The sequence below is a fragment of the Scyliorhinus canicula genome, chromosome 14 (assembly GCF_902713615.1).
Source record: "Scyliorhinus canicula chromosome 14, sScyCan1.1, whole genome shotgun sequence".
Taxonomy (NCBI): Eukaryota; Metazoa; Chordata; class Chondrichthyes; order Carcharhiniformes; family Scyliorhinidae; genus Scyliorhinus; species Scyliorhinus canicula.
The window spans coordinates 5,295,369-5,318,441 of record NC_052159.1 but is presented as its reverse complement, the minus strand read 5'-3'; the positions used below and the strand labels follow the sequence as shown (position 1 = coordinate 5,318,441).

Genomic DNA, 23,073 nt, shown 5'->3' with positions numbered 1-23,073 from the left:
GGATTAGACAGGGTAGAAATAATGTTGCCGATGGTGGGGGAGTCCAGAACCTGGGATTTCTCAAGTAACTAACCGTACATAGTACATGTTAAACAAACATATAATTTAAAACTGATGGGGTATGTCACAATATTTCATTGACATGAAAAAGCAGACTAGTAATTATCTGCTCTGGGAACAACCCTCAATGAAAGCTTCAACTGGGGAATGATACTCATTGGAACCATTTCCATTCCTTTAGACCACAATAAGTTTATAAACAGATATAGGCAAGTGAAATCCGATACTAAGTCCAATAATTACACTTCGGGGACTGCTCTTTCCATTTGATTCACAAGGCAACCAATTCCAGGACAGGAAATAAGGTATTAAAGACTCCTCAAGCAAATTGAACTGCAATGCTCAGCCGGCGTTTACACCACATTGGGCTTGTTTAGCAAGGGGCTTGTTTAGCACACTGGGCTAAATCGCTGGCTTTTAAAGCAGACCAAGGCAGGCCAGCAGCACGGTTGAATTCCCGTACCAGCCTCCCCAAACAGGCGCCGGAATGTGGCGACTAGGGGCTTTTCACAGTAACTTCATTGAAGCCTACTCGTGACAATAAGCAATTTTCGTTTCATTTTTTCATTTTGACACCCGGTAAAGCTCAGCCCCCATTTTAAAATTATCCTCACTGTTCTCAAATTCCTCCCCCCCCCCCACGGTGCCGCAATGGTTAGCATTGCTGCCTCACGGCATTGAGGTCCCAGGTTCTATCCCAGCCCTGGGTCACTGTCCATGTGGCGTTTTCACATTCTCCCCTTGTCTGTGTGGTATCACCCCCACAAACCCAAAAGATGTGCAGGGTAGGTGGATTGGCCACGCTAAATTGCCCCTTAATTGGAAAAGAATTGGATACTTGGAATCCCCGGTTTTATTTGTAGACACATCTTCAGCTGCTCTGTAATCTTAAGAATTCCTTCAGTCTCTCCACCTCTATCCTGCACTCTCTTCCTTTACAATGCTTCTCAAAATCTGTCTCTTTGACCAAGCTTCAGATCACCTGACCAGGTCGTTCACATATTGCTGTCGATTTTGGTTGATGATCTCTCCTGTGAAGCACCTCGAGATTTCATTCTTCTTCTTACGCAGTTGCTCAGGATAGAGTATGGCTTGCTTTCATTCCAACTCGATGGGTTCTGAGATGGCTGATAAAGCACGATCTGCAGACTCTGCTACATGCGGGGCAGGCGGTGGTGGTGGACACCTCGACAGTTCACCGACAGTCTCTCGATGTGCTTGGTGCATTCCTGAATGAGCCTTCTCTATTTTTGGTCAGTCATAAAGTCAGGGGCTCCCATGAGGCGGTGGGTAAATTTGCCGTCTTCATCAATGCTTTGAGGACATCCCTGAAGGATTGCCCCTATCTTCCAAAGAGCTTCTTGCTGCTGCCAAGCTCAGAGTAAAGCAGTTACTTTGGGAGTCCGGTGTCAAACATGCGAACAACATGTCCCACAGTTCAGCTAATTGAGTGATCAGCACCTCAATGATGGCTTGGAAAAGGGTGCTTTTGTTAGATCATCTCGCCTGTGACTGGATCTGAAGGATCTGATGAAGGCACCGCTGGTAGCACTTCTCAAGTGCTTGTTTACTGAAGGTTGTCCATGTCTCCAAAGCATCCAAGAGCATGAGGATGACTACTGGCCAGTAAACTATAACCAAGTCTAAGGTTTGAGATTCTGGTCCTCAAATACTCTTTTCGTCAGTCAGTCAAAAGGCTAAGCTTGTGCATGAGGTGATGAAGAATTTTAGCATTTCTTCATGCAGATATGGAAAATAGTCCACATTTTCCAGAATCTCTATTGTTCTTAATCAATTCACAGAGTCGACAGAATCTCTACAGTGCAGACGATTAGGTCCATCAAATCTCCACGGACCCTCTGAAAGAGCACTCTATCTCGGCCTACACCCTCACCCTACCCCCATACCCCACCTAGCCTGCACATCATGGGATTGGAAACTGGAACACCTGAAGCAAACCCACGCAGACACAGGGAAAACATGCAAACGGCACGCAAACTGTCACCCAAGGTTGGATCTGAACCGGGGTTCCTGGTGCTGAAGCAGCAGTGCTAACCAATGTGAAAAATGAAAATTAAACTGTGACATCTTGGATGGATTTTACTTTACATTAAAAAGCTATTCAGTTATTCTCAGGTCACACACCAACTCAAAATGGATGACGCAGCTTCAAGACCCTGTGAGTCAAGGGAAAACTGCAGAGGTGAATGACCCTAGAACCTGCAACCAGTCACCCCACTTCTGGTTTCCACTCAGTACAGCCAAAATCAGAATGTCCAAACTGAACATGCAGGGGAGGCACAGTAGCACAGTGGCTTCACAGCTCCAGGGTCCCAGGTTTGATTCCCAGCTTGAGTCACTGTGCGGAGTCTGCACGCTCTCCCCATGTCTGCGTGGGTTTCCTCCGAGGTGCTCCGTTTTCCTCCCTCAGTCCGAAGATGTGCAGGTTAGGTGGATTGGTGATGCTAAACTGCCCTTGCGTTAGGTGGGGTTACTGGGTTACAGGAATAGGGTGGAGGTGTGGGCTTAAGTGGGGTGTTCTTTCCAAGAGCCACTGTAGACTTGATGGGCTGAGTAGCCTTTTTCTGCACTGTAAATTCTACAAATTCAAACACACGTTTTCCTTCTGCAACACGGCGCAATGGATTACCAACCGGTCCCCACTCCTTGATTAAATCATACTTTCCATGCCGTGTCCTGAAGACGTTTTGCACTATTTTCTCTAAAACAATGCTGTTACATACGTTATTTTGGGAACACAAGAATAAAAGGTGGCCATTCGGCCCCTCAAGCCTGCTCATCATTCAAATTAGATCATGGTTAAGTATCTCTTAGTTTCATCTTGGTTACATTCCCCTGAATATCCTTGTCCAACAAAAACCTCTGTCCCGTCTGACAAAAAAAAATCCACACGGAATTGTTTCCCTCTTCACAAATACCGTCTAACCTGCTGAGTATATCCAGCACTTTGTTTTAATTCAGATTTCCAGCATCACAGTATTTCGCTTTTGTTAAAATCTATCACCTTCAGTTTAGAACCCAACTGGCTCCCAGTCTGAGCAGCTTCTAGGGGAAAGAATTCCAGATTTCCACCACCCATATCGCCATCTGCGCTGCCAGAGAATGTTCTAGCTTTGATTTTAAGGTTATGTCCCCTGGTTCCGGACTCTCCTGTCGGACAAAATTGTTTCTCTCCATCTCCTCTCATTAAATCCTTTAAATGGCTCAATTCATTCAGCCTTTAATCTTCTTTACTTGACAGAATTCAAGCCTTGCAACCCATTCTAATAATCAAACCCTCTTAGCACCAGTATTATTCTCGTGAACCTGCATTGCGCCCTCAGAGGCAAATCTCCCCTTCCGGGGGTGTGGTACCCAGTACTTAACACAATTACTCCAGGGGAGGTCTAATTTTAATAAACCAGTTCCAAAAGGGAGAGTGAAATGACTACAAAATATAAATGTCATTATTCCGGAGCTGTTCCAATGCCGTTCCACATTACGGAATCAGTCCAATAGTTGTGCTGGCTCCTCCATCACTTGGAGCAGCCACTGAACATTCAAAGTTGATAAATAACGTGGACACAGCTTAAATCCTGGTGAGAACTGTGCATAATCTTCTGGCAAAGGAACGAAGAACAGCACATTGAATCAAAATGGCAGATCTAATGCGCAGTGTATGATGGGGGCACTTAGCTCTTTCAGGGAGGGAGTTTTCCCATCGGTGTTAGCAGCACATCTCACCCAACATCAGCCCCTCCTCAACACTACAGACTGAGGGGGTTCTGGTGTTAATTCATTGACATTAAGCCGCAGATGAAAGTAAAGACTGCTCTAGATTTCTGCCGCAATCTGCAGGGCTACAGACCAAATGCTGAAAAATGGAATCAGGCGGTTTGGCCCATTTCCAGCAAGCACAGACACGATGGGCAGAGTGGCTTCTTTCTATGATATGCCTCCCCTCAAATTGCTCCCACGTCCAGTGGCAGACCGGTGCTTAAATGCTAGTGACAAACAGCAGAAAAATGCCACGCCAGAGACAACGCAGGAAAAGAGGGCAATATTTGCCTGCCGTTTCTCCACGATTCGAGGGGATGTTGCTTTGAATATTTCAGCCGTCACAAATCGTCTTTGTTAAATTCAACCCAATTCCATCAGACCTGCAGGAGTTGTATTTTCAGCACATCCCAAAACACTACGCAAATTTAAAACGGGGTAGCAAATGCAGCAGCCTACTTGCACACAGCAAGACAACAATTAGTTCATCCTTTTCACTGCTGCTGGCTGAAGGTTAAATGCCAAGCTCAGCCTCTGGAGGAACTCTGTCCCAGGCAGGATTTGTGCCACTGGGTCTTAAAGTGCACCTGAGCAGGTTGAGGAGGTCCAGGTATAACACCGCATCAGAAAGATCGTACTAGAAATAAAGTAGGACTCCTACACTGAAACAAAACTTAGCAATGGACTGCAACCAACTATTAGCCCTGAAAATCTATTTACTCTACCTCCTACATATGCTCGGGTTTGCTGGAATCAATTTGAAGAAATCAATACAAGGAACCTCCTGTACCGGGGAGCTGGGAGCACTAGGCGTCATTCAAGTCAGCCAGCCTTACACTTCAAATCACCCTCGTGGACAAAACAAAGCCCTCCTTTTTCAGGTTTTCCGTGCTCACAGGTAGTACAAAGTATAAGCTAAATGCAGAGCAAGCGGTTTTGAAACTTTACTCAATTACCACATCACACCCACAGAAGCGGGGGGGGGGGGGGGGGGGGGGGGGGGGGCAGAGCACAACCTAATTGTGCGAATAAGCAAGTTTTGATGCATTTCATTCCTCTGTAATCATTTGAAACCACAACAAACCCACAATTCTTCATCACAAACCTAAAGCGGACAAAAAAAACCAAGGTGCTTGCGATTTCTTTTTTATTCATTCATTCACGGATATATTGCTCAAAGGTGGTGAGTGAGCTATTGTGACAACAGCGTGGCTCACTCACCACACAGGCCTCTTTATGAGGCAGCTAAGTGCAGGGCTGGTCTCATGTTTAGGTCCAGGCCAGGAAAGGACAGCAATCTTCCTTTACTCAATGATATTGATGAACCAGTTGAATTTTTACGACCATCTGACAGCTCTCCAGCACTTTGTGATCACACATTTCTATTCCCTGTATTCAAACTTCTCAACTGGCACACATGACTTTCAACTCGTGCCCTTTAGGTTACTAGTCCAGTAATTTAATCCCTACATTACTTTACTTTTCAAAAAGAAAACCGAGCCTGCAGAAAGAAAAAACCCTTTCAAACTGCATAAATAATTGTCGCCCTCCCTTGTGCCTCTTTACCCAAAAAGGAAAAACTTGCATTCGTAGAGTGACCTTTATAATCTCTGAACATCCCCAAATGCTTTGCAACCAAAAAAGTATTTTCTGAAGTGTGGTTACTGCTGTAATACAGGAAGACCATGTTCACTGTACATTGTTACGATCCCAGTTGATGTCGTAACTGGACGGGAAGATCCAGAGATTGGAACCCTGGCTCAAAAGGCCGCAACTTGTACTTTGAGTCAGAGGATTACATTAGTTTTAACATGACACAAAAACTTAAACATGAAAGAATGGATTCTAATACAATACGCCTTTACTTCCGCGCCCCCCCCCCCCCCCCCCCCCACCACACCCCTTCGGTTAACAATTACACACAGGCTTTAAGATTAACACGGATGACACAGTCCATTTGAAGCTACAATGGTCTCAGTAGCACTACAAAGTCCTGTTTTTAAAAGACAGACTGGTTAAACACATACTGCACTCTGAACCCAAGTTTGTGTCTGTGAATTCCCCCAGATGATTGTCATACGAGTGTCCAAGCTCCACTCCCAAAAATATGCGTTAACACCTTCTCCCGCAATGAGGCTTTCCATTACCAGGTTGCATTCAGAAATCCATTCCACGTTTTCCAAAGAACTCTTTTGAACAGAGGTTCCGCTCCACTCACTCCACAGCCTGAGAGGAGGAGCAAGTTAGGTGGATTGGCCATGCTAAATTGCCCCCTAGTGGCCAGAGATGTGCAAGTTGGTGGGTTGCAGGGATAGGGCGGGGTGGGGTGGGCCTGGGTGGAGTGCTCAGAGGGTCGGTGAAGACTTGATGGGCTGAATAGTCTCCTGCACGGCAGGGATTCTATGATTCTACCAGTGAATCCATTCCAGGTTTTACACCAACGCTTAAGATTTTTGTCTTGACTGGTTTTACACAAATTCCGATAAGCAGCAACTGATTGATCCGCAATTATTTCACTTAACATCTCACAAACCTTAAAACCACTTCAGGTATCTTTCAGCCTTCTCAATAGTCAGCTCCTTTACAGTTCTGAGACTTGACATGAAGAATACCCCGTCTTGCTCTCTCTCACACACACGAACATTACCAATACAAATATAAATCTCTTAAAACTACCTTTGTACCCATGTCAGCCATTCCACTTGCAAATTGCTTAAAAGGCATTGAATCTCTCAGCATCAATATTTGACATGATGCATCCAGCTGAGACTAGCTTAATATTCCAGATTTATTAATTACATTTAAATCCCACCCGTTGCGGGGATGGGATTTGAATCCTCTCCTGAGCAGTCGCCTGGTCTCTGGATTACTAGTTATTACTATTACGTCACTGTCTTCCCCCCTTTAAATAAATTGTTTTGTCCTGTTGCGTCTAGTTCTTGCACGTTCTCCCCATGTCTGCGTGGGTTTCCTCCGGGTGCTCCAGTTTCCTCCCAGAAGTCCCAAAAAACATGCTTGTTGGGTGAATTGGACAGTCTGGATTCTCTCTGTGTATCCGAACAGACGGAGTGTGGCGACTAGGGGGCTTATCCGTCTAGCCTGCACATCTTTGGACTGTGGGGGGAAACCAGATCACATTAAAATTATGCTGGAGGATTAAATATTGGCCCGGGCACAGGGGGAAAAAAAAGCACCATTTTGAATTAAGAGCAGGGGCAATGTCGTTTATCGACCCAAGTGGTCAGACATCGCATCCAAAAAACAGCATCTCCGATAATGCAGCATTCCCTCAATTTCACCCTTTTCATATCAACGCTGTAAATGCCACTAAAGTAAATTTACATGAACAAGGCCCCATGACAATGTAGGTGTAGGATGCAGCTTCACTATATTCTGTCCACTACATCCTCTGACACCAAGCAACACCTATCTACTTGCCTAGAAAACTGAACGCATGGTTGCCAACACTGGGATAAAGTGAGTGGGAGAGAATTGCACAAGAGACCAAAATCAGAGTAAGAGTTCGATGAATGGGAGTTGAGCTATGAGCTGATTTCAACATGATGATAAGAACTTAAGTGGAGGCATTAGGAAACCAGATGTAGATCAGAGAGAGTAGGGTTGATGGATAACTAGGTAGGATACAGACAGCAGACCTTCAGTACACCTCCCAATTATTTGGTAGGGGTTTCTGCCATTACATTTTTGAAACTCAGGCAGCTCCATCATTTAGTTGGATGCGTCAGGTTTTTAATCTTCTGTAGAGGCAAGATGTTTTGTTACCTCCTGCTGAATGTGCGCTGTGCATTTCCCTTTGCGCTCCCTCACCCACCACACTCAATTTTACTTCCCTCCCTTTTTGTCGAGACCAACTTTCCAGGGGTTCCACGGCATCATTTACTCTCTTACCCAAGTAGCCACGCTTCATTTGAAAGTATTGCCCAGGAAGATAACAGTCAGCTGGATTAGGATGTCGAGACCTTGCAGAAGGTGCATAGGACATTTACTACAATTACACCAAGGATGAGGCACTTCAGTTATGTAGAGTCTGGAGAAGCTGCAATTGCTCATCTAACAGCAGAGTTAAGGAGAGGTATTCAAAATTATGAGGAGTTCTGACAGAACAGATAAAGAACTGTCTGTACAGGGCAGCACGGTGGCACAGTGGTTAGCATTGCTGCCTATGGCGCTGAGGACCCGGGTTCGAATCCCGGCTCTGGGTCACTGTCCGTGTGGAGTTTGCACATTCTCCCCGTGTCTGCGTGGGTTTCACCCCCACAACCCAAAAGATGTGCAGGGTAGGTGGATTGGCCATGCTAAATTGCCCCTTAATTGGAAAAAATAATTGGGTACTCTAAATTTATTCTTAAAAAAAGAACTGTCTGTACTGACTACTTCACTGCACAAACTTAACATAATTGCGAAAATATAATCTTTATTAGTGTCACAAGTAGGCTTACATTAACACTGCAGTGAAGTTACTGTGAAAAGCCCCCTAGTCGCCACACTTCTGCGTCTGTTCGGACACACAGAGAATCCAAAATATCTAATTCACCGAACAAGCACGTCTTTCGGGACTTGTGGGAGGAAACTGGAGTTCCCGGAAGAAACCCACGCAGACATGGGGAGAACGTGCAAGAACTAGACGCAATAGGACAAAACAATTTATTTAAAGGGGGGGGGGGAAGACAGTGACGTAATGGTAATAACTAGTAATCCAGAGACCAGGCAACTGCTCAGGAGAGGATTCAAATCCCATCCCGGCAGCTGGTGGAATTTAAATTTAATTAATAAATCTGGAATATAAAGCTAGTCTCAGCCATGGTGACCACAGAACTATCATCTATGCTTTTACTATCATCGATCGTCGTAAAAGACCATCTGGTTCACAACTTGTGTGGCCTGCATGTGACTCCAACAATGTGACTGACTTAACCACTCGTAAGGGCAATACCGATGTCAGCAATGCCCAAATCCCACGAAAAAATTTAGAAAATGACGTTATGGTGATCTGGAATGCGCTGCCTGAAAGGGCGATGAAAGCTGATGCAATAGGAAATTTCAGAAGCAAATTGGGTAAATATGCAAAGGTGGAAAATTTGCAGGGATTAAAGAACAGATCTTTCAAAGAGCTAGCACAGGCATGATGGACCAAATGGTCTACTTGCATGCTGCAAGATTCTATGACAGACCAACAATTTTGATCTATGTAGAAGTCATTGAATTTGAACTAATAGCAGGTTGATTGTGTCTGTCACAATAGCAAAAGGATGCTGAGGCTGATTGTTGCACTCACAGGAACATAAATAGGGGCAACTTCGATTGTTGCCTCAAATAACTCAGTACAAAGACAGGATATCAAACCAGGAACCGCCATATCCGCTTAAAATAAACTGCTTTTAAATTGCCCCTTTTATTTGGATGACACATGATTCGTACTGATTTAGTTTTGTTCTCCGAATTCAGGCCAATTGTTACCATCGCAGCAATCAGCTACTTCAACCATGACTGGAAAGCAACTCCGAGGTTATTAGAGAAGAGTCCACACCAGGCTAACAGAAATCATGCGCTTTGATCATTGATAACCAGATTCACCATGCTGCCTGGCTTCCTCACGAAAGAAAGGCTGAGGGGTGATTTTTGGGGTCTTTAAAATTATGAAAGGTTTTGGCAGAAGTGGATGCACAGAGAATGTTTTCTCTTGTGGAGACGAGCATCATCAGTCTAATATAGTCAGCAAGAAATCGAAGAGGGAATTCTGGTTAAACCTCAGGGGAGAATGTGGAACCCATTACCACAGGGAGTGTTGAAGAAAACAGTATAAATTCATTTCTCCCTCATGTTTGTCTAGCTTCCTCATACCTCCAAGTTTTGGAGTTAGTCTCAGCACCCTGGGGCTTGGGGGGAAAGACGATTAATGGTTCCCATTCCAAATCACTATCCATTAACCCCTGGAAAAGCATTGCGCACAAGATCTGACCTAGGTGTGTCACCCTCATGGTGGAATAGCTCGCTGCCATTCAGTGTCTCCACTCAAATGAAAAGTGGACACTTGGGCCAAGATTACATGTGGAAGCTGGCACTGGATTGAAGCAGTTCCTTCAGTAGGAGAGATGATTGAGGGAGAAGAGGTGTAGAAGTGACTATAACTTGCTAATCTCAGAAAACCTCTTTAGCTCACTTGGCTAGACAGCTGTTTCTTGATGCAGAGCGAGGCCAGCAGCGCTGGTTCAATACCGGCTGATGTTATTCATCAAGCCCCGTCTTCACGACCTTGCCCCTCAGCGGAGGTGTGGTAGCCCTCAGGTTAAATCACCACCAGTCAACTCTCCCCCTCAAAGGTGAAAGCACCCTATGGTCATCTGGGAACCACGGCGACTTTACCTTTAGCTTAAATACAAACAGCTGAAGTGCTAAAAATAAATGCCACAAACACCACAACTAGTGTTTATTGAGCATTCTGCTTAGGTGCGAAACCACAGCGTCATCATCATGGTCTCTTATTCACATCTAACGCAGGGAAATGGGTCCTCACCACTCTGGAAGGTTCCGATACCTTACCAAACTACATTTACATAGTGCCATTAATGTAGGAAAATCATAAAACGTTTCCAAGTCAATTACCTTCTACACCTTAGAACATTGCAAAGAGTCCAAGACTGTAAATTTCCAAACTACTTTTCTGGTATTCAACAAAAGTGTAATCAGGCAAAAGTGGCATCGGGCTGCAGGACTTCTGGCAGTGTGACTCAAATGTGAGTCAGTGAGCTGGACAATCTTGGTGATGGGAGAGGAGAGGGGGAAACTCAGCTCGGGGTCAAATAGGAACCATGCCCTTGTGAACAGTCTGGTCCAACACATGACAACGGCCCTGGAGGGGGCTGCATTCACTGACCAGGACAAGGAGATTCACACAGGAAGCACAAGTTTCAGCTGTCTCTGTAACCCCAGCAGGTATCATAACCATGCCAACTTCTCTCTTCTTTTTGTTTTTATAAATTTACCGTACCCAATTATTTTTTTTCCAATTAAGGGGCAATTTAGCATAGTCAATCCACCAAGCCTGCACATCTTTGGGTTTTGGGGGTGAAATCCACGCAGACACGGGGAGAATGTGCAAACTCCATACGGACAGTGGCCCAGGGCTGGGATTCGAATCCGGGCCTTCAGCGCGATAAGCAGCAGTGCTAACCACTGTGCCACGTGCCGCCCCAACTTCCCTCTTCACCTGATCTCCTCACACATGTATTTCCAACAAGGGTTAGTAAATAGCAGAAAATAATTCAGAATCAGCATGCTATAACAGATTACTGGTCCCATAGTTCAATAAAGTATCACAATCCTCAACTCCCAGTACAGAATGACAGTTTGTAGATTACGAGGCAAACCCAATCGAGGGACACTCACATTGTAAACAGAACTAAAACTGGCAGTGCCTTCATTCTGGACACCCAACTTTGCCTCATTTCTGCTCTACTTGCCTCTCTGTTCCTGTTTAAAGAACAGAAAACATAGCAAAACAGGCTACACTGTCAAATGCTCCTTCCCACAGACCACAAAATTCTTAATGTCAGACTCCACTCAACTCATTAATTTTGTTATTTAGTCGTGTTTTTTTTTAAACGGGATATGGACTTTGCTGGCGAGGCCACCGTTTGCTGATCATCCTAATTTCCATTGATCAGGTCTTGGTGAGCTGGCTTCTTGAACTGCTGCAGTCCATGTGGTGTAGGTACACCCACAGTGCTGTTAGGGAGGGAGTTCCGGGCTGTTGCCTCGGCGACAGGGACGGAACGGCGATATATTTCCAAGTCAGGGTGGTGAGTGACTTGGGAGGGCAACCACCAGGTGGTGAGGTTCCCATTTATCTGCTGCCCTTGTCCTTCGAGATGGTAGTGGTCATGGGTTTGGAAGGTGCTGTCTAAGCAGCCTCGGTGAGTTACTGGAGTGCATCTTGTAGATGGTACACACGGCTCCTGTTAGTAGAGGCCGACAATGAAACAATATTTAGATTGCATCAGTCTTTTGGAAAGCATTTGTACAGGTAATGCTGCAACATTCCTCACCACACATGTACAAAGTACAAAATCAAAGCCTGTCTCACGAACTGACCCATTCATTTGGGAGAAACGCAACCAAATCCAAATGGTGCGATTGCATCCTCAAAGTCAAACCCTCAATGGTCTTTCCATTGTCCTGCCTCCAGAACTACCACCTGTTCTATAACCCTCCAACGTAACTTTGCTATTCCAATTTTTTTTAAATTTAGAGTGCCCAAGTATTTTTTTTCCAATTAAGGGGCAATTTAGCGTGGCCAATCCACCCACCTGCACATCTTTGGGTTGTGGGGGTGAAATCCACGCAGACACGGGGAGAATGCGCAAACTCCACACGGACAGTGACCCAGCGTTGAGATCGAGCCCGGGTCCTCAGCACCATCGGCAGCAGTGCTAACCACTGCGCCGCCGAGCCGCCCTGCTCTTCCAATTCTGACCTCTTGTGCTTTCTGATTTACTTTTGCCATTGGTGGGCCGTGCCTTCAGTTGCCGACAGCAAAACTCTAGAATTCCCTCCATAACCCTCTGCGCTCTCCTCCTTAAAAACTATCTCTCGGACCAGGTTTTTGGCCTCTTTTTTATGTATTCAATTTTGTTCAATAAGGCCCCTGTGAATCACCTTACTGCGGTAAAGGTCGACATACAAGCATGGTTTCTCCTCCCTGATCCAGGAGTCAAAGATTAATTGTAGCAGCGGCCCCTAAATTCCGATCAGATATTTTAACACTGGCCTGATCTTTTACTGACCCACATTGTGCCGTTTGCATGGTAACATGCTGCATTCACCAGCACACGACGAGGCATACAGACTTGGCCCCCAACAGTGTGAACCATTGCTTGCTGCGCCTGTCTGGGCAGCTATTTAATCTACCACCAAAATGATGGGTCAACAGAAGCGGTCAAATCGAAAAAGAAACGATTTGTACAAAAATGCACCAAGACTCGATCACACAAAAAGGTGGCATTTTGTTCAGAACACTTCTTTTCAAAAAGGTGAATTTATCACCAGTTTGCTGCTCTGCTGAATCATATTCAGATAGATGTAAAAATGTCGCGGGCTGTCTGCAATCTTTGATCTGTAACCAAACTCTTAGTCACCTACTCGAACAATCCACGTGGCACATTGTCAAATTTTGTTTGAATATCATTCCTGTTAAGTGCCTTGGGATATTCAGTTACATTAAAGGTGCTATAGAAATGAAAGCCATGATGTAGAGATGCCGGCGTTGGACTGGGGTGAGCACAGTAAGAAGTCTGACAACACCAGGTTAAAGTCCAACAGCTTTGTTTCAAACACGAGCTTTCGGAGCACTGCTCTTTCCTCAGGTGTGAGGAAGGACCTGAGGAGGGAGCAGTGCTCCGAAAGCTAGTGTTTGAAACAAACCTGTTGGACTTTAACCTGGTGTTGTAAGACTTCTTACTATAGAAATGAAAGTTGATGCTGTCTGAGTTATTGCACAGTACCTGCTGTGCTTGGGGCAGGATGCCCATGAAGGGAAACACTCACAATCCAAAATCAGCGGATGGTGCCAGGCTTTTAATTTTTGCTACATTACATGGTGAGGATCAGCATCCAGGACTTGGAAAGATTCCAACTACTCATCGGGACAGCCAGGAGGAGATACTCAGTGTATAAAACACCCAAATGAGTGCCAGGTACGGCACAGTTGCTGTTAGGTGTTGAAAGGGTCATTCCCACTGAGAAACTTGAAATATTCAGGTTGAATTTTTTTAGACAGCCATGTGGCGCATCACACCTGTGCTGGCTCTCTGAAAAGGTCTCACTTACCGAACTCTCTCCCCTGTAGCTTTTGCTCCAAGTTTTTACCCAGTTCCTTCTGGAACGTTATCACTGAATCTGCTTCCACTGCCCTTTCAGGCAGCGCCTTCCAGATCATAATAACTCGTTGCTTAATGAAAAATTGTATCTCACCTCTGCCACTCTGGTCAATTTTTTTAAAAGCTGAGCCCTCCTGGTTACTGGCCATTCAAAGCAGTCTCTCCTCCTCTCTCAAAACCCCCAGAGTGTGAAAGAGATTTTCATCACTTTCACCAGCCAAAAATTGGGTTTCTCCTTCAAAGGCCTGCTTCAGTGACATTAATCCTTTTACACAACACAGCTAATAACAGCCACTCCTTCCAAGGGAGCCATCAATCTGTGACACTGATCAGAATGCAATCACGGACTATAAATACATTTCAAATAAAATTCCCAATGTGCTCCTGACTCTACCCGTTACAGGGTCACCTGTAATTAATGAGACATTAGCAGTAAATAGAATAGCCATGGCTCCAACTTCCCAGTCCTGAAAGCACAGTTAAGTGGTGACTGGCACATCCCCCACCCTATCCCACCACCCCCGCAGGTAGCACAACCAAGTAACTAAAACTAGCAAAGCACAACCAGCAATATTTCAGGGATAGGTTAGCAGGTGTACCATAGCCATGCGGTGCACCGTGTCTGTCAGAGGGGTCAGTACGGAGGCAGCGCGACGCTGTTGAAGGGGTCAGTAATAATAATCTTTATTCGTGTCACAAGAAGGCTGACATTAACACTGCAATGAAGTTACTGTAAAAATTCCCTAGTCGCCACACTCTGGTGCCTGTTCGGGTACAGAGGGAGATTTCAGAATGTCCAATTCACCTAATAGCACGTCTTTCGGGACTTGCGGGAGGAAACCTGTACAGAGGGAGCACGGAACTGTCGGAGGGGCCAGTACAGAGGGAGCACGGCACTGTCGGAGGGGCCAGTACAGAGGGAGCGTGGCGCTGTGGGAGGGGCCAAATCGGAGGGAGCGCGGCGCTGTCGGAGGGAGGGCACGTTGTCGGTGGGGCCTGTACGGATGGAGCGCAGCGCTGTCAGAGGGGCCAGTACGAACGGTGCGCACGTTGTCAGTGAGGTCAGTGCAGAGGGAGCGCTGCACTGTCAGAGGTGCCAGTACGGAGGATGCGCACGTTGTCAGAGGGGCCAGTACGGAAGAAGCGACGCGCTGTCAGAGGGAGGGCACGTTGTCGGTGGGGCCAGTACAGAGACAGCGTGTCGGTGGAGTCGGTACGGAGAAAATGCTGCACCTTTGGAGGGGGTATCTTTTGGACAAGGTATTAAATCAAAGCCTCACCATGCTATTGGAAGATGATCAAGAGTTCTTTGCGCTGTTCCCACCACCACCGTTCAAATATCACTAATATCAGATGACCTCATTGCAGTTTGTGGGAACTTGCTGTGCGTACATTGGCTGCTCCGTTACCTACATTACAATGACTGCCCTGCAAAAACTACTTCATTGGCTGTAATTTTCTGAGGTCATAAAAGACGTGATAAAAATAGGTCTTTCCTTATCCTTTAGTAATTTATTCAACTTCACAACCAAACCCATCCGTGACATCCATGTACACAGTGCACATTGCAGCATAAATCATGATTACAATCCCAATTGCTGCCAACGATCACGGTCCTCGTCTGTAATTAGTATTGAGAGAACCACCAGCGATTCTAGTTTTAAACAGAATTGTGCCTGAATGACAGCTTCATTTGGTTCATCACAGTCTATGGAATGAAAGAAAATTGCCAGCAACTGACAAACGTAACTTCAACCATGAAAATGTTGGCATCCAAGGATTAAATCAATCTATGGCGTATTAATAGCCTTGCTTGGATGACAGGTGACAGTGATGCTCAAACACCCACATCAAAACCAACTCCAAACATCCCAAAGCAAACACATCAGATCATATTATCAACCTCAAATGAAGCTCCCACATCACACAATTAGTTCAGCAAATGGCAGAGCAGCTCCATGGACCAAACGGTCCGCTCCTGTCCCATGTTTCTTTGTACGCGAGTCTGCTGAAGATTTAAAAAGCTACTCTACCAAATTGGTGAAGCAGGGAGAGAGAAGAAAGGAAAATTGAGGTCAGTGCCCAAACACCTCAGAAATTTCACTCCCTCGAGATGCAATTGACCAAGTTGAGCTCCTAAATTCTATAAAGGTAAAAGCTGAGATTGTCGGACAGGCAATGAGAAAACTAATGTTTTTGGATTTTGTCTCCCATGGTACAGCGAGAAGCTAGAACCAGGGGGCAACGTTTAAAAATAAGGTGGCTTCCATTTAAGATGGCAATTAGGAGACTCTCTTTTCTCTTGTAGGGTCGTAAGCCTGTGGAACACTTCGCCAAGAGAGTGGTGGAGGTAGTGTCACTGAATATTTTTACGGTTTAGGTAGATAGATTATGGGTTGACAAGGGAATCAAAGGGTCACGGGTAGGAAGGAAAGTGGAGTTGAGGCCACAATTAGTTCAGCAAATGGCAGAGCAGGCTCCATGGACCAAACGGTCCGCTCCTGTCCCATGTTTGTTTGTACGCGAGTCTGCTGAAGATTTTAAAAGCTGCTCTACCAAATTGGTGAAGCAGGGAGAGAGAAGAAAGGAAAATTGAGGTCAGCACGGTGGCAGTGGTTAGCATTGCTGCCTACGGTGCTGAGGACCCGGGTTCGCCCTGGGTCACTGTCCGTGAGGAGTTTGAACATTCTCCCCGTGTCTGCGTGGGTTTCACCCCCACAACCCAAAGATGTGCAGGATAGGTGGATTGGCCATGCTAAATTGCCCCTTAATTGGAAAAAATAATTGGGTACTCTAAATTTATTTATTTTTAAAAGAAAGGAAAATTGGCATTGCTTGCACGATTGTGTGTGTTCACTTCCTCAGGTATTGTTGATCCTTGTTGAACCAGTCTTTGTCCAATTTGGAGCAATTAAAAAGATTAGGTCAATGCTTTTGGTCAATGCAGCCATTAACACATGCAAACAACAAGATTAGGCAAAGTATTCTATGCAAAAGATCTTCAGTAAATATATATCCTGTTTCCCCAAATTATTTTCAGTGAGTGCATACCATGTTTCCCCTCGAGATTTGTAATATGCCACAGAGGATTTCTCACTTCAATTGACTACACACAAAAAAAGCCACATCAAGCCACATCCATAGAGAAAAGAAACAAATCGGCAAGGAAGCTTGCCAACTCAGTCAGTCCCCTACGGGATGACAGAATGCAAATCTATTTGCCCTCCCCTTCAGATCTGCCATTATGAATACAAACATGTTGTGTGTACACACAAACACGCACATGCAAACATTTACTCTGCAAAAATACTGGGCTGTACCTAAAAACAACACAACTGGCATTTCCTGAAAACTGAAGGGCTGGGATTACTGAGAGAGGAAGGGGGTGGATTGAACCGTGACATATTCAGAGTCTCCTTGGGAAGGGAGGAATGAGCAACAATTAAACAGAAATCCCCAAAACTCAGGAGATCAGGCGCAGAGGTTCCAGAGCGAGGCAGCCCAGACAGAGCGAGGCAGCCCAGACAGAGCGAGGCAGCCCAGACAGAGCGAGGCAGCCCAGACAGAGCGAGGCAGCCCAGACAGAGCGAGGCAGCCCAGACAGAGCGAGGCAGCCCAGACAGAGCGAGGCAGCCCAGACAGAGCGAGGCAGCCCAGACAGAGAGACAGCATATAGATATAACAGATCCATAGACAGTACATAGATAGCACAGTATATGGTATATAGTTCAGTACATATACTTTATATAGTACAGTATATAGCATAAAGATATAACAGATACATAAATATCTATAGACAGTATTTAAATATATATTTTAACGTTTGCAAATAATACGGAACAGAGATTTAGAAGTTTAGCCAATGTCAGTTGCTTGAAGGTATGTAATGTGTAAGGTGTGAGGTATATAATGTATAAGGTGTGAGGTATATAATGTGTAAGGTGTGTGGTATATAATGTGTAAGGTGTGCGGTATATAATGTATATAGTGTGTGAGGTATATAATGTGTGAGGTGTGAGGTATATAATGTGTGAGGTGTGAGGTATATAATGTGTGAGGTGTGAGGTATATAATGTGTGAGGTGTGAGGTATATAATGTGTGAGGTGTGAAGTATATAATGGGTGAGGTGTGAGGTATATAATGTGTGAGGTATATAATGTGTGAGGTATATAATGTGTGAGGTGTGAGGTATATAATGTGTGAGGTATATAATCTGTGAGGTATATAATGTGTGAGGTATATAATGTGTGAGGTGTCAGGTATGTGCAAGGTGTGAGGTATGTGCAAGATGTGAGGTATATAATGTGTACGGTGTGAGGTATATAATGTGTGAGGTGTGAGGTATGTGTAAGGTGTAAGGTATACAATGTGTAAGGTGTGAGGTATACAAGGTGAGTTGGGAGGTAGAAAATGTCTAAGGTGCGAGGTATATAATGCGTACAGGGTGAGGTATATAATGTGTAAGGTATGGGGTATATGATGTGTAAGGTGTGAGCTTTATGATGTGTAAGGTGTGAAGTATATGATGTGTAAGGTGTGAGGTACACGATGTGTAAGGTGTGAGGTATATGTGCAAGGTGTGAGGTATATAATGTGTAAGGTGAGGTATACCATGTGTAAGGTGAAGTATACAATGTGTAATGAGGTAAATTCATAGAGCATTCATAGAATTTACAGTGCAGAAGGTATATAATGTGCAAGGTGTGAGATATATCATGTATAATGTGTACAGTGAAGTATATAATGTGTAAGGTGAGGTGAGGTTATATAGTATGCAAGGCGAGGTGTGAGGTATATAATGTGTACGGTGAGGCATATAAGGTGTACGGTGAGGCATATAAGGTGTACGGTGAGGCATATAAGGTGTACGGTGAGGCATATAAGGTGTACGGTGAGGCATATAAGGTGTACGGTGAGGCATATAAGGTGTACGGTGAGGCATATAAGGTGTACGTTGAGGCATATAAGGTGTACGGTGAGGCATATAAGGTGTACGGTGAGGCATATAAGGTGTACGGTGAGGCATGTAAGGTGTACGGTGAGGCATATAAGGTGTACGGTGTGAGGTATATAATGTGTAAGGTGAGGTATGGTGAGGTATATAATGTGGAAGGTGCAGTATGTGTGTACAGTGTGATGTATAAAGTGTAAGGCGAGGTATATAATGTGTAGGTGAGGTATATGTGTAAGGTGAGGTATATAATGTGTACTGAGTGGCATATAAGGTGTATGGTGAGGCATATAAGGTATACGGTGAGGCATATAGGGTGTACGGTGAGGCATACAAGGTGTACGGTGAGGCATACAAGGTGTACGGTGAGGCATACAAGGTGTACGGTGTGAGGTATATAATGTGTAAGGTGAGGTATATAAGGTGTATGGTGAGGTATATAATGTGGAAGGTGCGGTATGTGTGTAGTGTGGTATATAAAGTGTAAGGCGAGGTATATAAGGTGTAAGGTGAGGTATATAATGTGTAGGTGAGGTATATAATGTGTAGGTGAAGTGTATAATGTGTAGCTGAGCTATATGTGTACGGTGAGGTATATAATGTGTAAGGGTTGGAGATGAAATGAAATGAAAATCGCTTATTGTCACGAGTAGGCTTCAATTAAGTTACTGTGAAAAGCCCCTAGTTGCCACATTCCAGCGCCTGTCCGGGAAGGCTGGTACGGGAATCGAACCGTGCTGCTGGCCTGCTTGGTCTGCTTTAAAAGCCAGCGATTTAGCTGAGTGAGCTAAACCTATAAAGTGTATGATGAGGTATATAAGGTGCATGGTGAGGTATATAATGTGGAAGGTGCAGTATGTGCGTACAGTGTGGTATATAAGGTGTAAGGCGAGATATACAAGGTGTAAGGCGATGTACATAATGTGTAGGTGAGATATATGTGTACGGGCGAGGTGTACAAGGTGTACGGGCGAGGTGTACAAGGTGTACGGGCGAGGTGTACGGGCGAGGTGTACAAGGTGTACGGGCGAGGTGTACAAGGTGTACGGGCGAGGTGTACAAGGTGTACGGGCGAGGTGTACAAGGTGTACGGGCGAGGTGTACATGGTGTACGGGCGAGGTGTACAAGGTGTACGGGCGAGGTGTACAAGGTGTACGGGCAAGGTGTACGGGCGAGGTGTACAAGCGAGGTGTACAAGGTGTACGGGCGAGGTGTACAAGTGTACGGGCGAGGTGTACAAGGTGTACGGGCGAGGTGTACAAGGTGTACGGGCGAGGTGTACAAGGTGTACGGGCGAGGTGTACAAGGTGTACGGGCGGGGTGTACAAGGTGTACGGGGGAGGTGTACAAGGTGTACGGGCGAGGTGTACAAGGTGTACGGGCGAGGTGTACAAGGTGTACGGGCGAGGTGTACAAGGTGTACGGGCGAGGTGTACAAGGTGTACGGGCGAGGTGTACAAGGTGTACGGGCGAGGTGTACAAGGTGTACGGGCGAGGTGTACAAGGTGTACGGGCGAGGTGTACAAGGTGTACGGGCGAGGTGTACAAGGTGTGCCCGGTGCAGGGTGAGGTGTACCCGGTGCAGGGTGAGGTGTACCCGGTGCAGGGCGAGGTGTACCCGGTGCAGGGCGAGGTGTACCCGGTGCAGGGCGAGGTGTACCCGGTGCAGGGCGAGGTGTACCCGGTGCAGGGCGAGGTGTACCCGGTGCAGGGCGAGGTGTACCCGGTGCAGGGCGAGGTGTACCCGGTGCAGGGCGAGGTGTACCCGGTGCAGGGCGAGGTGTACCCGGTGCAGGACTAGGTGTACCCGGTGCAGGACTAGGTGTACCCGGTGCAGGACTAGGTGTACCCGGTGCAGGACTAGGTGTACCCGGTGCAGGGCGAGGTGTACCCGGTGCAGGGCGAGGTGTACCCGGTGCAGGGCGAGGTGTACCCGGTGCAGGGCGAGGTGTACCCGGTGCAGGGAGAGGTGTACCCGGTGCAGGGTGAGGTGTACCCGGTGCAGGGTGAGGTGTACCCGGTGCAGGGTGAGGTGTACCCGGTGCAGGGTGAGGTGTACCCGGTGCAGGGTGAGGTATACGGGGTGTAGGGTGAGGTGTACCCGGTGCAGGGTGAGGTGTACCCGGTGCAGGGTGAGGTGTACCCGGTGCAGGGTGAGGTGTACCCGGTGCAGGGTGAGGTGTACCCGGTGCAGGGTGAGGTACACCCGGTGCAGGGTGAGGTACACCCGGTGCAGGGTGAGGTACACCCGGTGCAGGGTGAGGTACACCCGGTGCAGGGTGAGGTGTACCCGGTGCAGGGTGAGGTACACCCGGTGCAGGGTGAGGTACACCCGGTGCAGGGTGAGGTACACCCGGTGCAGGGAGAGGTACACCCGGTGCAGGGAGAGGTACACCCGGTGCAGGGCGAGGTACACCCGGTGCAGGGCGAGGTACACCCGGTGCAGGGCGAGGTACACCCGGTGCAGGGCGAGGTGCACCCGGTGCAGGGCGAGGTGCACCCGGTGCAGGGCGAGGTGCACCCGGTGCAGGGCGAGGTGCACCCGGTGCAGGGCGAGGTGCACCCGGTGCAGGGCGAGGTGTACCCGGTGCAGGGCGAGGTGTACCCGGTGCAGGGCGAGGTGTACCCGGTGCAGGGCGAGGTGTACCCGGTGCAGGGCGAGGTGTACCCGGTGCAGGGCGAGGTGTACCCGGTGCAGGGCGAGGTGTACGCGGTGCAGGGCGAGGTATACGCGGTGCAGGGCGAGGTATACGCGGTGCAGGGCGAGGTATACCCGGTGCAGGGCGAGGTATACCCGGTGCAGGGCGAGGTATACCCGGTGCAGGGTGAGGTATACCCGGTGCAGGGTGAGGTATACCCGGTGCAGGGTGAGGTGTACCCGGTGCAGGGTGAGGTGTACCCGGTGCAGGGTGAGGTGTACCCGGTGCAGGGTGAGGTGTACCCGGTGCAGGGTGAGGTGTACCCGGTGCAGGGTGAGGTGTACCCGGTGCAGGGTGAGGTGTACCCGGTGCAGGGTGAGGTGTACCCGGTGCAGGGTGAGGTGTACCCGGTGCAGGGTGAGGTGTACCCGGTGCAGGGTGAGGTGTACCCGGTGCAGGGTGAGGTGTACCCGGTGCAGGGTGAGGTGTACCCGGTGCAGGGTGAGGTATACGCGGTGCAGGGTGAGGTATGCCCGGTGCAGGATGAGGTATACCCGGTGCAGGGTGAGGTGTACCCGGTGCAGGGTGAGGTATACCCGGTGCAGGGTGAGGTATACCCGGTGCAGGGTGAGGTATACCCGGTGCAGGGTGAGGTATACCCAGTGCAGGGTGAGGTATACCCGGTGCAGGGTGAGGTATACCCGGTGCAGGGTGAGGTATACCCGGTGCAGGGTGAGGTATACCCGGTGCAGGGTGAGGTATACCCGGTGCAGGGTGAGGTATACCCGGTGTAGGGTCAGGTATACCCGGTGTAGGGTCAGGTATACTCGGTGTAGGGTCAGGTATACCCGGTGCAGGGTGAGGTATACCCGGTGTAGGGTCAGGTATACCCGGTGCAGGGTGAGGTGTACCCGGTGCAGGGTGAGGTATACCCGGTGCAGGATGAGGTATACCCGGTGCAGGGTGAGGTATACCCGGTGCAGGGTGAGGTGTACCCGGTGCAGGGTGAGGTGTACCCGGTGCAGGGTGAGGTATACCCGGTGCAGGGTGAGGTATACCCGGTGTAGGGTGAGGTATACCCGGTGTGGGTTTGCGGTGCCGGGCCGCTGCGGGCGGTCAGGCTCTGGCTGCAGGGATAAGTTGTGAAGCTTTGGAAAGCGGGGAGAGGCGGATACTCACAGGACACACAGCGCATAGGCCCCGCTCACACTCTCGCTGTCCCGCACCAAGAAGCTGCCGTCCCTGCCCGCCCGGGCCAGCAGCTCCTCGGCCGCCGCTCGGCTCAGGTCCCGGTGATACCACAGAGCGGGGCCGGGTCCGGGGCTGGGGCAGCCGGCTGCCATGGCTGGGCGGGGTGGGGGTGCTGAGGCCGGGCCAGACGGTCAGGCTGCGGCCGCCCCGCTCCCACCGACAATCACCTCACAGCCCGCCGGGCCGCCAGCGCACTTCTAATCGGGGGCGGGGCCGGGGGGGCGGGGCCGGAGGGCGTGGGGCGGGGCCAGGGCCGGGCCGCCAGCGCACTTCTAATCGTGGGCGGGGCCGGGGGGGGGCGGGGGCGGGGCCGGAGGGCGGGGGCGGGGCCGGAGGGCGGGGGCGGGGCCGTAGGGCGGGGCCAGGGGGGGCCGGAGGGCCGGGCCGCCAGCGCACTTCTAATGGGGGCGGGGCCGGGGGGCGGGAGCGGGGCCGTAGGGCGTGGGGCGGGGCCAGGGCCGGGCCGCCAGCGCACTTCTAATCGTGGGCGGGGCCGG

At 48.3% G+C, this 23,073-nt stretch overlaps 1 protein-coding gene across 1 annotated transcript in view; it reads right to left on the bottom strand.

The window, feature by feature from the left end:
• The window catches only part of inppl1a (inositol polyphosphate phosphatase-like 1a), a 219,207-nt gene extending 196,428 nt beyond the window's left edge, over positions 1 to 22,779 (bottom strand). The window contains exon 1 of the mRNA XM_038817686.1: positions 22,505 to 22,779. Coding sequence (XP_038673614.1) covers positions 22,505 to 22,668 — 164 coding nt within the window. The 5' untranslated portion in view covers positions 22,669 to 22,779. The remainder of the gene's footprint in view (positions 1 to 22,504) is intronic.
• Positions 22,780 to 23,073: the final 294 nt, after the last annotated feature.